This window comes from Nipponia nippon, unplaced genomic scaffold, assembly GCF_047370975.1.
Source record: "Nipponia nippon isolate SJK-2023a ecotype South Korea unplaced genomic scaffold, ASM4737097v1 scaffold_1, whole genome shotgun sequence".
Classification (NCBI taxonomy): Eukaryota; Metazoa; Chordata; class Aves; order Pelecaniformes; family Threskiornithidae; genus Nipponia; species Nipponia nippon.
In genome coordinates, this window is record NW_028262290.1 from 96,750,512 (window position 1) to 96,774,303 (window position 23,792).

Genomic DNA, 23,792 nt, shown 5'->3' on the forward strand with positions numbered 1-23,792 from the left:
GGAGCTCTGAAATACAGTACTTGACAGATGGTGTGGGTGGTTGTGCCATTTCCACGATAAATCTACTTACAAATACAACCATGAGGAAGTTGTCTTCGTTCCTTGACTACTGCAACATATAGATGGAAAAAGTGACAAACACGACGTGAAAACGGATTTGTGTCTTGGTTCTTCATTTTCCTGCTATAATAATTTGAATTTTTAAACAAGTGCAAGAGAGAGGTTTCTTTGTACTTTCTCTGTAAAGGAGTTGCTATAAATGCTAAAATATTCTTTCAGTAGCCTTGCTTTTCTTACATTTCCTTTGAAGTTTTTCCTATGGTGAATTACTTTTGTAATGTCTTACAGCATTAGTTAGAAAGCATTGCTCTTTTTAGATGAAAACAGAATGGATCTTCACTAAGATGCATTTACTGTTAAAAAAAAATATTGGAGGCTGGAAAAATGGACAGTCCTGTTGCCCCAGGGCTTACTGTGGAAACTTAGAGATGATAAAATGGTATAAATAAAAATATACTGCATTTATCCAGTTTTAATATTCTTTGTGTTTTAACAGAAATCACCGATGCTGGTACTAGAGGAACCCAAGATACAATTAAGGGTGTGAAAAGAAAAAAGATCGTGACTGAAAACCATCTAAAAAAAATCCCGAAATCGCCTTTGAGAAGCCCCGCCGAAGCCAAGGTTAAGCAAAATGTAGACCCTTCACCACTAAAAGCTCTTCCAGATGCCTCCGAACACTCCACGGCGCAGGATCACCTACCCGTGCAAAATGGGAATCAATGTACCAAACAAAACGGGGGAGCACTTTGTAGTGACATAAGTGTTGAAACAAGCAAATCTGAGACATTAATGCAGACAAAGCTTTCGTTGACGCATCAGTCCTTGGATTTGGGGAAACAGGCAGTGCAGGATGCTGATGCAAACCAACTGAACTCACCAGAAAAGAAGTCCCTCTCAAACTCCTCATCAAGTAAAACAAAGACTGACAGTAATGAATGTATTAATTTTGTTGATTGCAGTACGTCATCCCCATGTACACGCACTGCATTCGATGTCTTATTAAAAGCTATGGAGCCTGAACTGAACACCTTAGCACAAGAGTGCCCCCCTTACGGGATGCAGATAGAGAAACTCAGACCAAATAAAACTGTAAGCACCTCTTCCAGTCTCACGTCCAATACAATGAGCGTCCAAAATCAGCCTGCTTTGTCACAGCGTGAGTTTGCAGCTGGACCTCACTATTACCCGTGTACGTTAAACAATGTGCATGTAGCAACAACAACCAAGACTGGACAAGCACAAGGCCAATCGGTTTCTCATTCACAAGACCTTATTACTAAAACCAGTCAACAAAATCACCAGGTTGTTATGTGTCCAAGTTTCACTAGATCGCTGGTGCAACAGCAGAGTCAAGAAAACCCCAAGCTCCAGCAGATATACAGCATAGCAGTAACTTCATCTGTCGTTCACAGCTCATCTTCCACTGTAACTCAGGTTTTTCCTCAAAACCAGTTAGTAGCTAGTTCATCTTCGCCTTTGTCAATTAGCACATCAAGTTCAACACACTTGTCTATAGGTCCCATGTGTAATTCAGCCCAGATAGCATCAGTTGTAAACCATGGTGTAGAACAAATATGTAACCTCTTGAAAGACCAGAAGCCTAAAAAGCTCGGGAAATACGTCTGTGAGTATTGCAATCGGGCCTGTGCCAAGCCCAGTGTTCTCCAAAAGCACATCCGATCCCATACTGGAGAGCGACCGTATCCTTGTGTGACATGTGGGTTTTCATTTAAAACCAAAAGCAATCTGTACAAGCACAAAAAATCTCATGCACATGCTATCAAACTTGGACTTGTCCTACAACCAGATTCAGGTGGCCTCTTCTTGTCTCATGACTCAGACAAAGCACTTAGCATTCATTCAGATGTGGAAGAAAGCGGTGAAAGTGAAGATGAAGGCACTGCTGATGAAAGACAAGATGATCAAGAACTGGAACCTGCACAAATAGTGAAAGTCATTTCGAGTGCAGAAAAATTACGGAAAGGAAGCCCTATTCCATTAAGCAACCCAGATTGTATACCGGGTGACTCTTCTTTACACGATACAGAACCTCAAGTAAGGGCAGCTTTACCAAAAGTCGTAGTTCATCCTGTAAATGTTTCTCCATTAAGGGCCGATAGCCCAAAAGTAACAGAACCAGCACCCAAGCTTGCTGCAGCACAGAGAAAAGGAGATTCCAAAGTGACAGCTCTTCAGTCAAATTTAACACATACAGCCTCATTCAAGGAGCATGACGTCAAGCAACATCAGAAAGTAGAAATGGGCCTATTAGAGGAACAGCTGGGATCTGCAGTAGGAGCAGGGCATGCTCAGCTCCAGAGACAACAGGCAACGGATGGTTCCCAAGATCAGCAAGGAAAATGTCTTTTGAGCCCTAGAAGTTTGGGTAGTACTGATTCTGGTTATTTCTCTCGTTCTGAAAGTGCTGATCAAACAATGAGCCCACCAGCTCCTTTCGTAAGAGGACTGCTAACCTCTGAGAAAGATCCAAATAAAAACCTGCCCTGTGTGCCGCGAGCAAGTGGTGTGGTAGCATCAGTGGTACAAACTGTTTGTGCTGAAAAAAATCTGATTCTCTCTGGCCAGATGCGACCTCCCATGGCAACAAAAACCCTTGAGGAGCGTATCTCCAAGTTAATTTCTGATAATGAAGCTGTTGTGGATGACAAACAGTTAGATAGTGTGAAACCAAGAAGAACATCTCTTTCAAGAAGAGGAAGCATAGATTCACCAAAATCCTACATATTTAAGGATTCTTTCCAGTTTGATTTAAAGCCCATGGGAAGAAGAACTAGCTCAAGCTCTGATATACCAAAGTCTCCTTTTACACCCACTGAGAAATCAAAGCAAGTTTTTCTTCTTTCTGTACCATCCCTTGACTGTTTACCTATAACACGAAGTAATTCCATGCCTACTACCAGTTACTCGGCAGTACCTCCAAATGTAATACCTCCCTCTCATCCTCTTCGAGGCAGTCAGTCATTTGATGATAAAATTGGCTCTTTATATGATGATGTGTTTGTATCAGGACCTGCTACTCCACTGAACCAAGGTGGACATCCTCGGACCCTTGTTAGACAGGCAGCAATAGAAGATTCTTCTACTGGTGAAAGCCAAGTTCTTGGACCAGGGCGATCTGTAGAAGAAAGTTATATGGGGTGTAATTTATCAAATGAATCTTTATTGCAAAGGAGCAAGTCCCTTGCACAGGGGTCAAATTTAGAAAAAACAAAGAAGTCCCCTCAGGTGCGAGGAACAATGTTTGAGTGTGAAACCTGCAGAAACAGGTACAGAAAACTGGAAAACTTTGAAAACCACAAGAAATTTTATTGTTCAGAGTTGCATGGACCTAAAACTAAAGCAGCAATCCGAGAGCCTGAGCATAAAACTGTTCCAAACAGTACACAACCTCAGATTCTACACTACAGAGTTACTACTTCAACTGGCGTCTGGGAGCAGACACCCCAGATAAGGAAAAGAAGAAAAATGAAAAGTGTTGGCGATGACGATGACCCGCAGCAAAATGATACGAGCGTACCATCAAAGAACGCAGAAGGCCAAAGCAAGCCAGCAAATTCTTCCAGTCTGTCAAAACACAGTGTGGCAACAACAGTGGTAGGATCACAACAGCCAAGCAACCTTCTACTGCAGAGTTCGCAAATTCAGCTTGTGGCTCGAGGCACAGATCAGACTACTGAGCCAAAGATGTCTCCGCTCATTGAAAAGCACACAAGTTCAGTTGTGCAAGAAAAGGTGGAGTTGAAAAGACAAGGGACCGGCATTTCAGTAATACAGCACACCAATTCACTGAGCAGAAATAGCTCATTTGAGAAATCGGAGTCGTTTGAAAGAGTATCACCAGTTTCTTCTCAAGAGCCCAACAAGGTTGCGAAGCACCGCTCTTTGAGTACAGTTGTAATCCAAGAGGATAGACACTCTCATCTGAATACTCCCCAGCATCATCAACCCCTGTCGTCAGAAGCACCTAGAGGGGAAGTTCAGGGAAGCCAAATAGTTTCTAATGAGAGAAGCGCACCACTTCAGCCGTCGAGACTTGTTCGCCAACATAACATCCAGGTTCCTGAAATACTGGTCACAGAAGAACCAGACAGGGACCAAGAAAACCAATGCAGTGATCAGGAAAAGACAGAAAGGTTTAATTGGCCACAGCGCAGCGAAACACTGTCAAAATTGCCAACAGAAAAGCTTCCACCGAAGAAGAAAAGAATTCGCTTGGCTGAAATGGAGCATTCATCTGCCGAATCAAGTGTTGACTCCACGCTTTCCAGAAGCCTAAGTCGGGAGAGTAGCTTGTCTCACGCCTCCAGTTTCTCAGCTTCACTCGATAAAGATGAAACTTCAAAGGCTGAGAACCCTTCCAAAGCAGAGCCTGTTAGTAAGTCATCAGAGTTCCTCATGATTCCCGCTGGCTCGCACGCACTGGCTGTGCCTGGCCCTCATTACCGGGAAATGAGACGTGCCGCCTCGGAGCAAATCAGCTGCACACAACCATCAATGGAGGTCGTGGACTACAGGAGTAAGTCTTTTGACTGTGGAAGCATGTCTCTGTCAAAATCTGCCTCGCTTGTAGAGATAGCCGCTCCGAAAGTGTCATCTGCAAATGGAGTTACTGGACATGTGCCTCTGCTAGAGCGGAGGAGGGGACCATTTGTAAGACAAATATCTTTAAATATTGCTCCAGAAAATCATCAGCCTCAAGTTAAATCGACGACTTCATTTCAGACAGCTCACGCTACGGATAGGCCCACAGTGCCATTGCACAGGCTGCAGACCTCCGGCAAATCTTCTGTGGAGTTTCCTTCAAGTACTCAGCATTCACAGACTCACTCCAGGCCTCACTTGGCAATTCAAAATTGTAACCCTGTTAGCCTGTCTTCGGTTCAGCAGCCTCTAGATCATGTGTTGAATAATCAAGGACAGCCATCCTCAACTCATCAGCCTTCCCAGACCTCTACTAAAACATCAGCCCAAGGGGAGCAAGTGAACACATACGCGCTTTCTTGTCATTCCGATGAAAAAAAGGATTGCTTTGCTCCAAAGTATCAACTTCAAGTTAAAACATTACATATAGGTCAACCATACTCTTCTAAATTGCTGAAAAATACTTTATCAACTCAGACAGTTCCAAGTCAAGTTGGGGTGGACCAGAATGCATCCTCCTTTGAACTGCAGACTAAACTGTCTGACATGTCTAATCCGTACTCTGTGCCTCCTCTAAAGCAAATCGTCCCTAATAACTGCAGCAGTCAAATACATCAGATTCCTCCTTTTGTGGTTCCCGTCCGTATTCACAGCAGTGTGCCATCCTATGGCTTTGCAACTGTTACACCCCTTCCTCACATTTTGGTGACCCAGGATCAGGTAAATCAATCTGTTTGCAAAACAAATGTTGCGACAGTGCCAACGCTTGAAGGCAAAACTCAGCTGCCAAAATCTCACAAAGATCATCAGAGGACTTTGCCAAATTCCTTTGAATTTGAAAATTTACTATCAGAAAGTGGAACCAGAAATTCACCTTTGTCAAGCTCTTTGAATATTATTCAGAAAGTGCCAGTTAGCGGACTCTTCCCTCAACAAGAAGCTACAGCTTCAAGTAAGCGAATGCTTTCCCCAGCCAACAGTTTAGATATTGCCATGGAAAAACAGCAAAAACGTGTTAAGGATGAGAGTGGAGCTGCCTGCATGACAGATGCTAGACCGTTGCATTCACTGAACGCTAGATCTAATGACCTTACTAGTAAGCAGAAGAAACCAGTTTTGGTAAGACAGGTTTGCACCACAGAGCCTCTTGAAAATCACCTCTTAGATCCTGATGGTGTTGCACAGCATGAAAAAAGCAGCCAAGCTAGTACTTCAGACCTGCTGTTGCCTGACTGTCATTCATCTGACACTGGGGTTTCAGAAACCCCAAAGGAGCCACCAGAATCTGAAGACCTTAAGTCTTCAGCATCGCCCGTGTTTGTAGTTAGAAAACCGTCTGAATTGTCTCCAGTGAAGAATCAGAATTCTCTTCTCAAGGCTGTAAGCAGCAGTCAAGAAAGACGGTCCCCAAGTAACAGTAATGAGACCAAGCAAATCAATAGCCAGGGTCAAGCAAAGCCTGTAACTACACTGGCTGCAGTGAACACGGGAGAAATGCAGAGGTTGTCATTTCCAAGCCTCAAGACCTCAACGAGTTTTACCTGGTGTTATCTCCTGAAGAGAAAACCATTGCATCTACTGCAAAACGATCAGAAAATCTCAGCCTATTCTACCTGGACCATTAGTCCCAACAATCCCAATCCACTTGGTTTGTCGACAAAGGTAGCTCTCTCCCTCCTCAATTCAAAACAAAAAGTTGAAAAACCACTGTACACTCAGGCAAGAACTACTCATCCCAGATCTGATGTATTGGTCTATTCAAGCAAGTGGAAGAACAGCTTAACCAAGGTACTTAAGCTATGCTTGATGTATACTGATCCTTTACAGAGGATTTGCTTTGGAAATCATGCTTGTTCATATTTTAGAGAATGTAATATGCCTGACATGTATAATATATGTGCCTATTAATTTTAGTTATGCTGGATCACACTGCTAAAAAGACCTTAAGTAATTCCATTAAGAAACCTGTTCATAAGGATTTATCGCTTTTCATGGAAATTAGTTCTCGGATTTAAATCTGTATATGAAGTGTTTATTGTGGCAGGAATGTGTTTGGCTATTTTTTAAATGCAAAGGGTAGAACAAAAATAGTTCTGATATAAGTATTTGTTAAACACTTTTAACTTAAAACAGGTTAATTTAAGATTTTAAATTGCATCTTTTGCCTGAAAAGTCAGCTGGTATTTTGTGTTATAAAAGAGTGCTCAGCCTGAGCAGGTGGCCATGGATACACCAGGAAAATATTTTTCACCATCGGTGATCATCTAACCATGAGAAGAGCACTGCACCGTTTCCCTTTCTCCCACCTAGATTAATCAGTGCTGTGAAATAATGACAAAAATAACAAAGTTTAAAATAAAATTACGGCTGCCGTAAAAACACTGACAACTTCTTGGATCGATACGGCTCCAAAGACGATGTTTAATCTTGTGCAGTGGAATATACTCCGGGCAATGTTTGTGACCCACTTAAAACCCTGCGTCATTCCAGAGTCAGATGTGGCAGAGCAAAGTAGTCACTTGTCATTTCCTTAGCTGTCTCGGGGCTGCACACGTGTGATGAGGATTTCACTCACAGTTTTCTTATGTACAGGACCAAAGCTGTGCTGGTTTGCACTGGATTTGGTGTTCCTTAGTAATTGAACTGCCTCTGTGAATGGGTAAAGAAAGGTGGCTCTCTGCCCTATAGTATGGCAAGAGGTGGCTGTGTGTATTTAATGGATTCAGTACTGGCTTTTATTGTCCCATCTAGTGAAGCCATAAAGCTCTCCGAAGAGAGCCTTGGCGTACAGCACAGTTTCGCACTCTTTTTCACCCCTTTGCTGTGTACACCGTGTCTTTGATGCCAAACGTCTCCTCAGAGCAGGCAAAAATGGGGCATTAGCCATGGGCCGGCCTCCCTCCAGAGTCCTTCAGCTGTCTACGACATAGAAACCTTTTTCTGGGGGGGTTAAAAGCAATCATAACTTGCTGTAATCCTGCAGTCTGCCATCAGCAAAACTTCCCGGGCATCAGGCTGGGAATTGGGGTCCACAGGGCCAGCGGTCGCTTTGGAGGAGACATACCACAGCCTTGGGAAAAGACGCGTATTTCTGTGGATGCCGAGTGACAGAGGCTGTTGCTGTCAGAGGTCACCCTGGGATGTTTCTGTGTTCGCTAAATGTTTTGCTAAGATACAAAGTCGTCAGTGGGGAAAAGAGCAATAGGATGAGAAACTCTGTGTAAGAGGAAGAAACCGTTTCAGAATTACATGGGGAGTCGAGAAGATATGCTGAAACCACTCAGGTCACTAGAGTTAAACCTGGCCCTCCTGAAATCAGTGGGAAACTTTGCTAATGTTTATATTGGAGAGCAAAACTGTATCTGTAAGGTTTCGGGCAGAAAATACATACAGGCTGCTGAGTTTGCGTTAGTGCTGTAACTGAATTGAATTGTTGGTTCCACATTAGCGTGCTGCCTTTGTTTAAACTCGTATTACCTTTTTCAGCCTGCTCCCTCATACACTTGGTGAGATGTTGTACTTAGATAGCGCTAAATTAAAAAAAAAAAAAAAAGAAATCAGGATTTGAAGATTTAGCTTTGTTCACTGTACAGAGTTGAGCGATTCTTTCTAAGGCAAGTCTCACATCAGTTGTGTCATTGAGTCATGTTTGTTTTATTTTTAAAGAACAGTGTATCAGAAGAAATTCTCTGATAACAAAGCCGCTGCATGCCTCTTGAAGAACAAATTTTGTCTACAAACAAATTCTGTTTAGAATATAAATAATGGATAATAATCTTTTGAAAAATATTTTGACAGCACCCTTTTAAACACTCTAGGAGTACTTAAATGCTGTAATAGGCAGCTGTCAGGTACATTTACAGTGCTTCTGCCACAAAAGAACCACAGTTACTAATCTTTCTTCAGTCTTTCTTGCTGATGTTTTGAATGAAGTGCATGAGCATGGTGAAAATGAAGAGTTCTTAAGCTCTGCTTGCGGCTGATTTACAGGTTTTACTCACAGCAATTACGAAGGAAGAAAGTGCAGCGAGAAAGCACCTATTAAAGTTTAATTGGCATCTCAGATTGTACGAGCAAGGTATAGGATGGCAGAAATTAAAAATTTCAAAGACCTGGTATGACCTAACACCTCCAGAGTTTGTCTGCTTTCCCTTTTAATGACTCAGGCAGCGAGATTTCAGCCGCTTTCCAGGACGGTGATGATGCTGTTACAATGTACCTCTGTATTACCAGTCTCCAGTTAGACCTGGTAATGGAATAGCCGATGCCAACTTGGAAACTTCCTCACAGAAGCCGTGTTTAAAGAACGCAAAAACTGAAGTTCCTCATTCGGTTCATGCCCACGAACATTCGGTTCATGTGATTCTCCTACCATTTACCATTTTTTCTGCTTGAGACTGAGGATGGAGAACATTGGAGGTCCTTTTCGAAATTAATGTTCCATTGGAAAAAAAAACAAAAACAAACCAACAAAGCCAACAAACAGATTAGCAAATAATGCTCAAAAAAAAAAAAAAAAGGGTGGTTGATTTCCTGCTTAAAAGCTTGGAGAGGGGTCCTAAGTTCCTTTGGGAACCACAGTCTAGATTGCAAGTCTCTGTATTTGCTTAAGTGGTTTGCACATTTTAACCCTGACCTGATGGAGAGCTTTAAGTGCTGCTATAATCCAATTTATGAATAGTAATAAAAAAGCAGCACTGTTATGCCTCACCTCTTCTCTCACAGTCGTAGCCCTTTCCAGAGTGATTTGGCGTATTCTGCTCGTGGGGCTTTAACTGCTGATCTTCTTGCCAAGATAAAGCGACTTTCTGAACTGTCCCCAGGTTTGCCCCCAGAAGTTAAGTCATGTTTACAGAGATCTCATGCTGCCTCATAACCGCTACTAATCACTGTCACAAAAAAGGCAATTCTTTCAACAATAGATGCCATGGGAAATGAAGAGACATGTGAACAAAATGCAAACAATAAGGAACCCCGGGACTTTGTTTGCTCTTCACAATTCGCTGCTCAGAGGCAATGGGTGAAGCTGCCACGTTCCAGTGATTCAGAGAACAAACCACAAAACGTTATTGTGAAAGACGCTCCTGGAATGAGTACAGCACGTTCAAATGTAACGGGAGGTTCACCTGCACGGAAAAGGCTTATTTTATCTCCCTGCTCTTTTTATTTTATTGTTTTATTTATTATTATTTTTCACCAGTTTTCCTCACCTGAAGTCACTGGTGTTGTGTCAGGAGCCCTTTCTCAAGCCTCCGCGTTGATCTTGGCTCCCCTCTCTGAAGCGAATCAGTAACGTGTGCAGTATTCCAGGGCAGAGATTTTCGGGCAAGAATAGGCTGAAGAATGGAAAGTTTCTCCTAACTGGAAAGCTTTCCTTTCTTGGATGATGCGCCACAACAGTCCAGCTCACCACTGGAAAGTAGTTAAATGCAGAAGATTTTTATGTGTAAACTAGTAAAAGTTTAAAGATATTAAAAACATTTTCCTCAAGTGGCTATGTGCCAATGGGAAAAATGTTTAATGAATATTCTAATCTGAAATTTATAACTTTGATGATTCAGGCTGCGAGCATGGTTTTTTTCCAAGGGATGTTGTAAAGTACCAGAAGTATCTGTTGAGCTCTGGTCTCTGGGCAGCCCTAAGAGCAGGTTTTTTCCAGTTTTATACCAGTAATTGAAGACAGTGGAGTTAAATTGGAGCAAAACGAGTAAAGTCGAAATGAATCATGGTCCTTGTCTCTATGGGAAAAGAGAGAGAAGACTGTGTTAGAAACGGAAGGCATAAGTAATCGTGGAGAGGAGCATTTTACAGCGCTGCCCTTTTTCTCCCCTTTCCACCAGTACGTGTGGGGGTTTGGGGGATTTTAGGTGAGATACGTTAAAGGATTTCCACAGAAGAAACCCGTGGTCCTTAGAGACTGGCTGCTCTTTAAAATTTACAGATGACCCGAGTCCTCTTCAGCATCAATTTGGAATTTTTCATAAAAGCTAAAAAGACTTTTCTCGTTGTCAGTGAGCATTCCTGTAGATTTCTGTGACAGAAAGTCGGTGTTTCTGTTAGAGCATCTCTGTGACAGCAGCATTTTGCATGTTTAAGACACTGAAACAACTGCTAAAATAGCATGTTACCAGTAAATTGAAGTACATCGGTGGGAAGTAAATAATAATTTGAACAGTTATGTTAGGCTATCTTATGTCTGTTCATAAACACAGGTATTAAAAAAAAGAAGGGGTGGGGGGAGAATGGGGAGGTTTTTGGACTTGTGTTAGTTTCCGCACTCAAGGTGCTTTTGTGAATATACAATTTATTATAACGCTGTTTCATCATAGTTTGGATAACAGCGTGGGTCAAATACTTCTGGAGTCTTTCTTTTTCCTTTGTCTTTTCATGCTTGAAAATTAAATCTGGAAAGAATACTTAGTATTTAGGATTGAAAGATCAGGCACTTAAAGATTGCATTATTCCAGCTGCTGGGAATATTTATGTGGTATTGGGCTTACTGTATGTATTCTGTATTTTCCACTGCTCTGTTCTTGTTAAATTACAAATGTCCCCTTGTTGCTCTTTGTTTGCAGTGGAAACAAAAGCATTTCGTGTGCCAGGTAGTGTATAGGAACTACAACATGGCCGAGTTGCAATTACTGGAGTAGGCTCCGCTTCTGGTATTTCTCATCCAGAACATCATCTCCTTTCACCTCGTGTGAATGCTGTTAAAACATGCAGGGCGAAATTTCCTTCTTCCTACACACAGGCAGAGTTGTCATGTATGCTGTGGTAGAACTGCTCAGATATTTGAAAATCCAGCCCAAATCAATCGGAGGGCTGCATGAAGGCGTACGGATTGGAGTAGTGCTTGCAGCCTGTGTGGATTCCCAGGGCTTTGAATTGAACAGGGAGGTGCTTTTCCTCTGCTCTGTGTTCATTCCTCATCAGGTGGGAAGTAAAGGCAGTGGCTGAGACTGCGTGGAGGACTATGGGCAAGGACCGGGTGCCAGAATGATGTCACCCTTCAATATATGTAACAGCCAGTGTAATTCATCAGTCATTTTAAGTCAGCCAGTGAAGTCATTCCTCTTGCCAAGAATTCGCAAGCTTACAGCACTAAATTTTATAACGAGTAGAAAACAGAAGGCCAGACTTTTTTTTTCTCTCATCATTTTATTCACTTATCAATATGAGCAAATGTGGTAAGTGTGCCAGCTACGTGGGTAGAACAGTTTATAAATACAGCAGTAATAATTGCTGGCTAATTAGATCATTCGTTCATTGTTGCCCATTTTATAAATATCCTAGACTTGGATGGAGTAGATTTTAATTGGCAAATGGTGGGGGAACTCATCCTCCTTTAAAAAAAAAAAAGTTCCTTAATTAATAATCAGGGGAAACGAAGAAACGTATTTTTGTTCTGCTAGACCACTGGTACGCTTTTTCTTGTAATTTGGTGTGGCAGCGGGAAGCAAGTGTGGAGTCCTGCTTTGGAAGGGTTCCGGAGCCCCTGTTAATAACCTCACCAAATTGGGAACAGTCAATTCCCACACCAAAACAGGTATATTTGTTGAAAAATATTAGCAGTCAGCAATGTTACCTGTTATTATCTTCCCTTGGTACACGCCAAGGAAGCTCTTCCCTCCCCCGGCCCCTGCCCTGCTGTGGTGGACACCAGGCAGCCAGAGCTGGGGATGTGCTACTGAAACATTGCGGGACTTGAGCAGTGCCGGGGGGGAAGCACAGGTAAATGGTTGTGCACTAAAGTTTCCCCCTTTTTGTCACATTGGGGGGGGGGGGGGGGGCAGTGTATCGTGCAGCTGCGGAGCCCCGTCTGTACGGTCCAGTGGCCGCCTCAAGGGCAGAGGAGCGAAGTTGTTCAGGAAGCAACTGGGTTTCGTTGTAAGCGTCTTTGCTCTGTAGGAGGCTATCTGTGAGCTAAAAAACATCACCTTCACCTTCCCTGAAGAAGGAAGAGGCATCTCCTACTGTAGATTCAAAGCATTCCCGGTTTCCTACAGTGCCATAGTCTCCATCTGGATTCGCCAGTCCGCAAATAGTTAATACATAGTAGAGAAGTTTAGCAAAAGATATTTTTTGTTTCATGTGTCTTAACATTGTAAAAAAATCAGTTACTATAAATTGTGGCTTTTATGATGCTTTTATTCATCATAACTTACAGGTTTGAATGGCATATGAAAGATACTAATTCTAATGATATGCATATAATTTTCTTTCAGCGAGCATTAAATAGAAAAAAATTGGCTGCAACTGAATTCAGCAATAAGGAAAACTCTGAATCAAGCACTGAGCACGATAAAGAAAACTCCTTTATCAAAACTGAACCAAGAAGAGTTAAAATATTTGATGGAGGGCAAGTATTGTACTTTGTATACTAGATATTGTTGGGAAGATGTTTTTTCCTTGATTCTAGGCTTTGCAGAGATGTTGCTTCCCGTTTGATTTATTTTAAACAACAGTTCCCATACTGTGGTCTTTGGATGTTGGTTTATGTTTCCAAGAAAAATGGAAAGTCATCAGAAGCGCAGAGCCATGAGAGTTATGAGGAGGGGTAATGAAATAAAGAACAGTAGGCAGTGCGATTCATTTTTTTTTTTTCCAAAGGACGACCATTAATCAGCAGTAAAGGCAGCTAGATACAGCCATAGATGTAAATTCTTTTCCTATATTTCTCTTACGTGATAAATAATACCTGTTCTGCAGTGAGGTTGCATAACTGTAGCCAGAGAGGGTGTAGTCCAGGGGCTAAGCAGCAGGCTGTGGTACAGTCTCCGTCTGGCAGTTCGCTGTGGTATACGCAGGCTGGAGAAGCCCTGATTTGAAAAGTGCCGTGGAAATATTTACTGAGAGTCCTAGTCTATGCACTGTAATACTTTAAATTGGTTGCCTGATATGAATAGCAGTTGCTTTAGCCACAGTGTTGTGCCATGTACATCATCTTATAAACCAGATTTTTTTAGCAGAAAAGTGCCAGGGACACTTCTAAAAATTTTGAGCACAAATGGTGCGTGTTTTATTATTCTCGTAATTGGCAGGCGGGCTCTAGGGCTTTCCATTTGTTGATTCCCAGTTTGAATCCAGTCTAGGCCAGCAGTTAAGCCATTACCAGCTGCTCAGGTAAAACATTGCTACGTGTCTCTGCTCAGATCCAAACGTTGCAGGGACCAACCAGGTCACAAAAACTAAGCACAGCCTTTGGCGTCCTTGAGCGGAGATACGAAGGGTGTAATTGAATCTGAATGACTTTTTCCATCTAGAGGCAGTCCCAGTAGGCTCAGTCCAGAGCACATTGATAGGGAATTTTAAAGACTTTCCCATTGTCGTAACTAATGTTCTTCCTTTTCTGCATCCAATGCAGAGCCTCAAAGATGCTCTTTTAAAGCTTCCTCGTGGTGCCCAAACTGGCTTCCAAGAACTGACACTTTTTAAAAGTATGTTCCTGTGTTGCGAAAGGAAATTTGAAGTCTTTAAAGGCTTAGTATCAAACGGTACCTTTATTAAAAAAGATATGCCATTATTCCTAAAGAAGTCCGTGATTACCTAGTGAAAAATCTAGATATGAGTTTAGCAAATTAATGCAGAAGTTGAGCAGAGAAAGAGCATGATTGGTTTTGTCAGTTATTCATTTTCATCTATTATTTTTTAAATTCTGGTAGATTACGGTTTGTAACTAGAATCATTTTCCCATTACAACTAATTGCCTTACTCTTACGGTACTGTTACTAGGTACAAGTCAAATGAAGACTATGTGTATGTTCGGGGGAGAGGGAGAGGGAAGTATATCTGTGAGGAATGTGGAATACGTTGCAAGAAACCCAGCATGCTGAAGAAGCATATTCGCACACATACGGATGTCCGTCCGTACCACTGCAATTACTGCAATTTTTCCTTCAAAACTAAAGGTAGGGGTGCTTTTCTGTGTACATTTTTCCCCTTCTTTCTACTTTAAAGTATAATTCTTTTCTTCTCACATTTGGCTGTTCATAAGCTAAAGAAGTTGCCTCTCTGTGGAGTTTTATTGTCTAATGCTTCAAATATTTGTAGTTTCCAATTTCCTTCTTTTCCTTCGTCTTCTGTACGTTTATTCAGGTAATCACTTCTTTATATGAATGAACTGTGTGGCATGCCATGGTAGGTGAGAAATTGGTGTGGAAGAGGGAAATCATATGGGAGTATGATGAAAGTTAGGTGAAGATAAGTGAGCTGGTTAGCTGCTCATCCTAGGTGGGGATAGGAACACAGAATTTTAAGTCCTTAGCGGTGATCTTCTGGAGGTATGACATTGACATCTATTGTACTCCTGTTGGCACTCAACTAATTGCTCTGGGAAAGAAATTGGCCTTTATTAAATTACTATATTAAAATGTTTTGTACCCTTGAAGGGCAAGGTTCACTTTCCACTTGACTTTCTAAGACCCAAAGATGGACCCCTACTTTTTAAAGCCTGTTTACACCAGATACTTAAATGCATCCTAGTTTAAGCAGGCAGTATATTAAACAGTGGTAGATCCAGGACTCAAAATAAGTGAAACAGACAGGAGACATTCACAGCCAAAATACTTTCAGCGAAAAAATTCCAAGCAGCGAAATTTTTCTTGGCTTTGAACCTCATTTAGCAATAATTCCCCCCCCCCCCCAGCTGTAACCTCAGAATCATTTGTATTTTTAGTGGGTTCAAGGCTACTCAGCAGTTGGGTGGAAAACTTCCAAGAAATAACCCAGTGCTGCAGAAAGTGGGATGGATAGTCTTTAGATGTGTCAAAACCTGTCGCTGCATCCTGACACACTGGGTCATCATGTCGCCTTTAAGATGAAATGCCGGAGTGTGAACCCAATAAATTCTGATGATGGTTTTTGCAGGGTAGGCCTGCTGGCCAAGTTCAAGTAATTAAGTTCTGCCCATTTGAAATTCCCCCTGGTTTCAGTTGTAGCAGATATTTGTATTCGCTTCCCCTCCTGCAGTTGCTATGCCTGGGTGTTGCCATTACTGCTGGCAGTCAGTCACGCAGTAGTTGGGTGCTTGATGTTTGGTAAACCACCCTTCACGACGGGACACTATAGCCAGTAACTTTGTGCAGTATGTAAAGCTGGGAAATTTGCTCTTTGTGAGTCAATACAGTCATATAGCTTCATAACAATTATTTCAAAATTTGGGGTGAATTCCTAGCTTCATTTTGAAGCAGGAATGAAGTACGCCATAACCACAGAAGAGTCACTGTTTCACCCACTGTAATTTCTCCCATTGAAATACCTCAGAGAAACAGTTCTTGAGAGACAATAGGAAGTTTAAGTATAAAGTGAGCAGTTACTTGTAATAACATACACAAATGTCATCATTTACAGTTCTCTGATCTACTTTTAACCTTTTCTTGATGATACTTGCCATATTTTCTTTTCGAAGGAGAAGGGGAGAGCAGCCTGCGGGGCCTCTCAGCAGTTATGCATTCACTTTTGAGATTCAGATCAAATAAGTTCATGCTCTGATGTTGAATAAAATTAATCTGTTTGTTTAGGTTGGCAATAAAAATGTTTACACTAAAAATGGAATCCGTCAAATACTAAGAGAGCTGCAAGATATTAACTTTAGTTTCACACAGTAGTTTTCTGTCAACGTGACTTTGAAGACTGAATCAGCCTTTTTTTATACTCTGCCATAAACAAATGAGGGAACTTTTACACCAATGCAAAATACGTCATCATCTAGGATTTCCATCCTATTCTATTTTATCTCAATAAACACCTTCATGAAATGTAGCCAGAGAGCTAGTAGCATTCAGGATGGTGAATCTGCCACAGCCCTTGACAGCTTGCCTTGGCGGGCAAGGTTCTACCAAGTGTGAAATCAGATTATACAGGTGGTTATAAATGTAGCTGAATAAGATACAGACATGTTGAGCATATATTTGTATACGTTTGTATAGTCACAGAGCAGTTAATTTTTTTCATTTTTTCTTCAGGAAATTTAACAAAACATATGAAGTCAAAGGCACATAGCAAGAAATGCATGGATTTGGGAGTCTCAGTAGGCTTAATAGATGACCAGGATGGAGAAGAAGAATTTGGTAAGAAATTGAAATCTTCTTTCTTTACTGCATTTTTGTATTTATTTTGTCATCCCAGTTTCTTACCCTTTCTTTTCCAAAGCTTTTAAATTCTTCTACAGGGAAAAGATACAGAGATAAAAATCTTACAAGCCTAGTCCAAGGGAATAAGAAATACTGGAAAAACCTTCACCAAAAGAAATGACAAGCATATGCTAAAGAAAAATTGCTGCTGAATTTTTCGCAAAGTGTTATGCAGTTTAACTTTATCAGTTTCACAGATACAATATGACAAGACTGAAAATACCAGAAAAACAGCTGTTTGCCTAGAAAAAAATGTAGTCAAATGTAGCGTTTCTTTGAAAATAGTCGTGCATGAAATTGTCAAAGTTTTGAGATACACATTTTCATAAAAATTGTATCACTAACATGCCACCCAGAATCACAGATATGTTGCTGAGTGCTTTGCAAGGAGGCTAATCATCTTCCAGTGCAGAGTTCTGTCCTCCTTCACAAATAATTGGGCGTAAATCAGCAGGTAGAGCTCATTTAGAAATTATGAACATTTTTCATCTTGACCTCTTCTGCTTCCCCATTAGTGATGACTGTGTTACCAAAATGAATGTGTTTCCTAATAATTGGAATTCTGCACTTCCCACATCCTGAGATGGCTCCGCTGAAGGGGAGGTGAGATCGAGAGCAGTCACAGAGGGCCAAACCGGGTACGCGCAGGTTTTGCTCAGCACGATGAGAAAGATGCAGCTGCACCACCAGACGCAGTGAGATGGCGAACAGGATTGTGCAGTAGGGCTCTGTTTCAGATCTCGGCATCTCTCAGTGCAGCGGTGGCATTTTCCCCTCCCTCCCGTTTCTCAGCAGGGAGATGAGTCCTGTTGCCTTGCCTTGCTGTGTTTTTTTTCCTTCAGTGGAATAGTTTATTAGATGGCGGATGAGGTTTTGAGAAAAGAAAGCAGTGGAGATCTTTATTTAAACAGGAAAGGGTGAGAAAGACGAATGCACTTGCTCCCATATGACAGCCGCTAGCAGAATAAGCGAATCAGCTTGAATCTAATTCTAAATAATGCTGGGAATATGACTCAGCTGGTGTGATTCAGTAGCGCGCTAGGTACAAAGAAACCTGCATTTTCCCTTTTTTGGTATTCTTCGATAGATTCCTTTTTAGTAAGCTAAAAACATTTCCCCCTTTGCAATTTGAGGTACCGAATAAATAACACAGAAGATAAGCAGCAGTACCAATTACTGTCCTTTTCTCACAGAGGAACAGTTTTCATTAACGTTTTTAGCCTTCACATGACAGAAAAATCATCACTTTTTTAAGCAATGTTTCGTAGCTTTCGACATTTTATTTAGTTTTGTAAACTACAGCTGAACAGGTATTTCCATTTACCAGGAACTGAAAACATTTTATTGATTGATAAATTGATATTCCCACTTGTGTACATTAAAAATTGCATTTGTGGTTATAATGTAATGGGAAATGTTTCAAATGTTAAGAGAATTATCAGTAACACCCAATAGAAGTGAGCCATTTCAAACACTTGTTGAAAAATTGCTTTCCTTTGGCTTTAAGACTATCTGAGAGAGAGAGAGAGACTCCCTCTTTTTACATATCATGTACAGGTGTGTGTAACCGTAGTATAAATATATTATATATTCCCTGAAATATGTTCTTTGCTTCAGCACAGTAATTACTTAATAAACTAAATATTCTATTTTGAAAAAAAGGCAAGACAAACATTCAACAGGATTTGCTACATAATCCTTGAAATTCTTCCAGAAATTTAATTTTGAGACTGCAGTGCCTTTTTTTCTTTTTTTTCCCCAAAATAGAGCAGGTAACTTTTTTTTTCTTTAACGAAGAATCCCAAACCAAGAAACAACGTGGTGATAAAATCCTTACCTTCTCTGAACGATCTGGCTCACGTACCCATAGCAAAACCAGCTGTGCAGCACAAAGCTCAGCACAAAAGTCCTATCCAAAAAGCAGGGTAATTAAGCCCATGATAAACAGGCGTTTGCTGCAGCCAAACCAGTCCAGCCTCTCCAGTTGCTGCCTAACACAGGGCATTTACAATTATCCCTGTAAAGTCAGTGAGTAACTGTACGCTTCAAAAATGTGATTCCATCTCTCAGCTCACCTAGCCACACTTGAAGGTATTTCTCGTGATAATTCAGAAACTTGCTTGTTGGCCCATTTTTAAGGCAAAGAGTCAGGAGGGAAAAAAAAGTGTGAAGTATTTGCATACGTGCTTGTTTAAATGTAGGTGGTTCTGCTGCCCTCTCTGAAAGCCTGTACAGGCTGACTTTCTGGCTACGTTTGAATGTGATTGAATATATTTGGTTTTTTGAGGTGTCTGTCTAGGCAGTCTCAGTTACCAAAGTGGCTCTTTGGCTGCCCTTTCCCCAGGGCAGTGCAGCAGAGCTCGCATTCGGGGCCGGCACCCCTCGTGCCAGGTCTGGGCGCGAGGGACAGCCCTGCCAGCAGTACGTCACCCACAAAGGAAAACGCGACGGGCCTTGGGTATTGAGCTGCACTCGCGGCGTCTCGTCTTTGGCCCTTGCGCCCCTCCTGCCTCTGGCGTGCGGCGGTGGCGGGTTTGTGTCGCGTGTCCTTTTGGTGCTTTAAAAAACGACGTCTTCGCATGCATGCATTTTTTACTTCAGGAGTTGCGTGGTGGTTAAAAATGAGCTTTCTCTTCGAGCCAGCGGTCTGCCCGGTCCCATCTCTTTCCTCAGTTGGAAGGCAATGTGAGATGATGTAGAGGAAGGTGCAGAAAATCTGATAAGGAATAATTATGACCTCAGAAAAAAAAATTTCTTCTTCCCGTAGGCCGTGTGAGATTGGCCTGTTTCCTGACCCAGAGAATGTCTGTCTGTCTGTCTGTCTAACTAATTTTTTATCCGAACATTTGGAATACCGATTATTCTTACAACAATAAAAATGTCTATGCCTTTGCTCAAAATAACTAAGCTGTATGTTTTCCACCAGACTTCGAATTAGAGAATTAGCCAGAAACTTAACAAAGCCACCAACCTTTTATTTACTAAGGAATTTGCTGGTTCTATTTTTGTGTAGTTTTTTTTTTAAGCATAGGCAATTGCAATTATTTGAATATATCATTTTTTAGATTCATATGAGAAGTCAGCTTTGACCTGATAGCAGTACAGATTAATAGTACCTGCAGATTGCATAAGGAGAGCAAAATTGTGCACAATCCTGAACGCAGGCACGCGCACACACAGAGCCTGTTTTTTCAGTAATTTGAGAAGCTGAAATTTTGTTGTGCTGTAGCATCTAGGGAAAAAAGAAAGAGATGCTCTCTAGCTGCTCGTCCAAGACTACATGATCCGAGCTTTTAACATAGCATTCTTTGTATTTGGACTTGCCATCATTTGGGTATTAGTAAGTACTTTCTGGCCTGGCTTTTTGTGTTCAAAACCATTCCCTCATCCATTTATCTTTCATCTTCTGCTCTGTGGAATGTTCTTGTCACCAAAATACAGGGTTACAATGTAAGGAATGTTAATATCTGAATTAAATTGTCAGATGAGGTGAACTGTTTAGTGTGACAGACTGCAACTGGGGATATCCTCTTTGGCCATGTCGACCCAATATTTTGCTCTGCAGTCTTAAAAACAACAATAATTTGTCTTCAAATTAAAGCAGTTATGAACTTTAAACCTGTAACATTTCATATGTAAGCTAATGTATGAGTGGTATAGTACGCCTGAGTAAACTTGCACAAGATAGTTATTTAATAATGAAATAAGTAGATGGGCAAAACTTACTTAAATGGTCTCTACGGAGAAATTTCATCCCAAAATATTCATTACTATACCAGTGAAAAGACCTAATTGTAAGTTTCAGATATGTATTTATATATATATATACACACAGACACATATATATAAAAAAAACACTTTCATTTTCTGCAGCATTAAATAAACCCTTCTAAAGCTACAATGGTTCTAAGTTAATTAGCTCTATATTACCTATAGTAGATCTTAAGTGAGTTTCCATGGCTCTTCATTAGCTTAATCATGACTCAGTCTGTGTTTTCACTGCACCTGCATTTAAGGAGTGAAAATAAATGAAAATCCTTGCAATAATATCCTCCTTTCCAAATAGAATGGAAGGCTGATTCTGTATAGCTTACAAGAAATCTTTTTTAATTTTTTTTTTTTTAATTATTAGTGTCTAATCTTCAACTAGAGGTACATTAAGTATGCTGGAGCCCTACACCTACAGCCTGGGAATAGACTACCTAATGCTAGGGTTGATTTACAATATACAGGTTACTCAGGAAGGCTTAGGTGTAAGTAATCTCTTTAAAAAGAGGTTACTCTTAATTTTTTAGTTAGTTTTACTTTGTTACTTTCCATACTTTTAGGAATGAAAGTCAAAAGCCCACAGTATTTTTTTCTCATCTCTGAGGAGCACTGGCTATTACCAGTCTGAATTTAACCCAGTAGATGTCACTGTAAGTCCTGTTTGATGGTGATGAGCAGTGGACAGTAGCTGAAGCAAGACTGAAATCAGTCAAGTGAAGCCTATGAACAGACTTAGAAAGACAAGGAAACAGCAGGTTTGGGTATAGATGCTAGCGTTATTTCACAGCACTTTGTTTTACCCTTTCTAAAATTTGTTTGAATGGTTGTGGAACAGTCTATTACAAGACTAATACAACAGGTGAAAGGCAAGTCTAAGCTTGTAATTGTTTAGAAAAATAGCGGGTGCATTCATGACATACAGACCTTACTTTCAAGTTTATGATAATATGATGACATACTAAAAAATATTTCTGCCTTTATTGCCATATATTTTTTTCTTAAGTTTGATGGAGAATATATAATACAGAACGGATGCTTTATTTTTCAATGCTTTCATGTAGGTATTATTCCATAACTGAAGATACTTACACAATTTGAGGCGATAAACACTGCTTTGTATTACTCAGGTGCTAAAAGCCAATAAATTTAGTAAATTTAAATTTAGATGGGAATAGATAGTGAACAGGCCAATAGATACTTAGTAAGCTATGTCCTTAATCTGTATAAGTAGAGCTAATAGCAATCCTATAGTTATCTACATAACTGTCCATCTGCTTAGGAACGTGTAGAACTTCAGCAGTCTGGACTTACAGTTTCAGGTCTTGTCTTCCTGCCAGTGAAAGAACAAAAATGAACATTTTGCTCTTTGTGTGAAAATCTACCTAAATTTGATTTTTATAACCAAATACGACTAAGTTATAAGCCATTGAACTTTATCATTTGATTTGGTGGAGAAATTGCTAAGTCTGTAGCAGGGCCTGGTAAGTCAGGTCATGCAATGGACTAATTGGTGATAATATCACAATTAAAATTAAAAGCTGTAAGTTGAGATTCTGAAGAACCTTGCTTTTAGTACTTCACAGTATGATGATAATTAGATGGCCGTTGTTAAAACCATATACCTGGATTTCTGTAGGAAAAACTTTTAAAATAAAGAACTTTGAAGTACATAGAGAGACCTATTTCAGTTACCTAATTCATAGCATCACAACTGGAAAAAGCACTTCATGGACTTACCAGCCCCAGGCGCTTCACTAATGGACATATTAGGATGCTGATAAGTCCAGCTAATGCTATTGTGCTGAAGAACTTGAAGCTTTTTCTTTCCCCGCTTTGAGGTAAAATGTCAGTATAACAGAGCCTTAGCCAGCAAGCTCGTCAACACCACACACACAATACAGAGCTGATTAACAAATGGAGGACTGACAACAAAATCAATGAAGGACGAGGACGATTTCTGCCCATGATTTGTATACACTTACTTAAATACCTAGGATTAAAACCTCCATTTTATCAAATACGATTATAGCTGGCATGTGAGCAAAATCCCCCCAATGAAAAGTTGTGTCCGCATTTCTATTATACCTTTATTTCCAGCTGTTCATAATTTTTGCAGAGTTCATGTCTGTAGCCACAAGTTCCACTTTCTCCTGTGAAGTCTGGGAGGAAGACAGACTCTCATTAAGGGTTTAAAAGAAAAGATTGCAGCGGTTGACAGAGGATGAGGGACATTCCGTACTCTTCCAAAAACACTCTTTATAAAAAATAGAGGCAGTCTTGAACAGTCTTGCTGTTAAAATGGTGAGAGTTACAAATTTGAAAGAGAAGTAGCTTTCATAAAGGCTTCATTTAATAGTGTGAAACTTTTTTTCCTGTTTTCTTTTTTTTTTAAAACCTGTGAACTTTCATGCCAAAAGCCATTTCCCCATATGCGAGTGGCCTTTAAATTTATGATACATCCTTCATTCTAAAATATCCCACGGTGCTTTACAACCTCATACAAAGTTAAACACAGAAGTCATTTTGTTCCCTTTGGAAATTGAGTCAGTTCTATAGTTATATATATCAGCTACATAACCATATGGTTATAATTGTGCATAGTTTAACATAGGAAGCAAAGAATTAATTTTTCCCCAATTAAAACTGCAAGGGAACTTTAGTAGGCAGTGTACGATTACTAAAATGGATCGGAGCCAATACTACTTGGTTAACAAGATAGTGCTTGGAAAAGAGTCTTTCACCACAAGGAGTGGTCACAGCCTCAGCTCGATGCCTCATTCGGAGAAGACCCATAACCTGCCGGGGTCTTCCACCGCTTAAAACTCCAGCATCGGGTCCTCTCGCAACTCCACTGATTTACAGCAATGCTCAGCGGGATCACTGATGACAAAAACTTGGGCACCTCTTGTATCAGCAAACATGCACGCAGGTATAAAAGCCAGAGCAGAGCGTTGCTTTGTGCGTTGCCAGAGCAAGCAAGTAAGGAATAGTTGGTTTTTTGGTTTTTTTTTTCCATCTGACGTTTGGAAGCGGTGTGGGAGTAAGGGAATCACATTCGTTGCTGTCACCTCGCCTACACTGCAGGCTCTGGCTCCAGGTAACCACACTTAAATAGAAGCTGGCAAATGCACCAAGGGCGGAGGTAAACAGGGAAACAATAGAGGGAAA

At 40.8% G+C, this 23,792-nt stretch overlaps 1 protein-coding gene across 10 annotated transcripts in view; it reads left to right on the forward strand.

Annotated features, from left to right (window-relative positions):
* HIVEP1 (HIVEP zinc finger 1) overlaps positions 1-23,792 on the forward strand; it is a 137,475-nt gene that overhangs the window by 93,073 nt on the left and 20,610 nt on the right. For all 10 annotated transcript variants that reach the window (XM_087763389.1, XM_087763408.1, XM_087763416.1 and 7 more), the window contains 4 exons: positions 557-6,513; positions 12,951-13,084; positions 14,458-14,633; positions 16,689-16,793. In XM_087763389.1, coding sequence (XP_087619515.1) covers positions 557-6,513; positions 12,951-13,084; positions 14,458-14,633; positions 16,689-16,793 — 6,372 coding nt within the window. The remainder of the gene's footprint in view (positions 1-556; positions 6,514-12,950; positions 13,085-14,457; positions 14,634-16,688; positions 16,794-23,792) is intronic.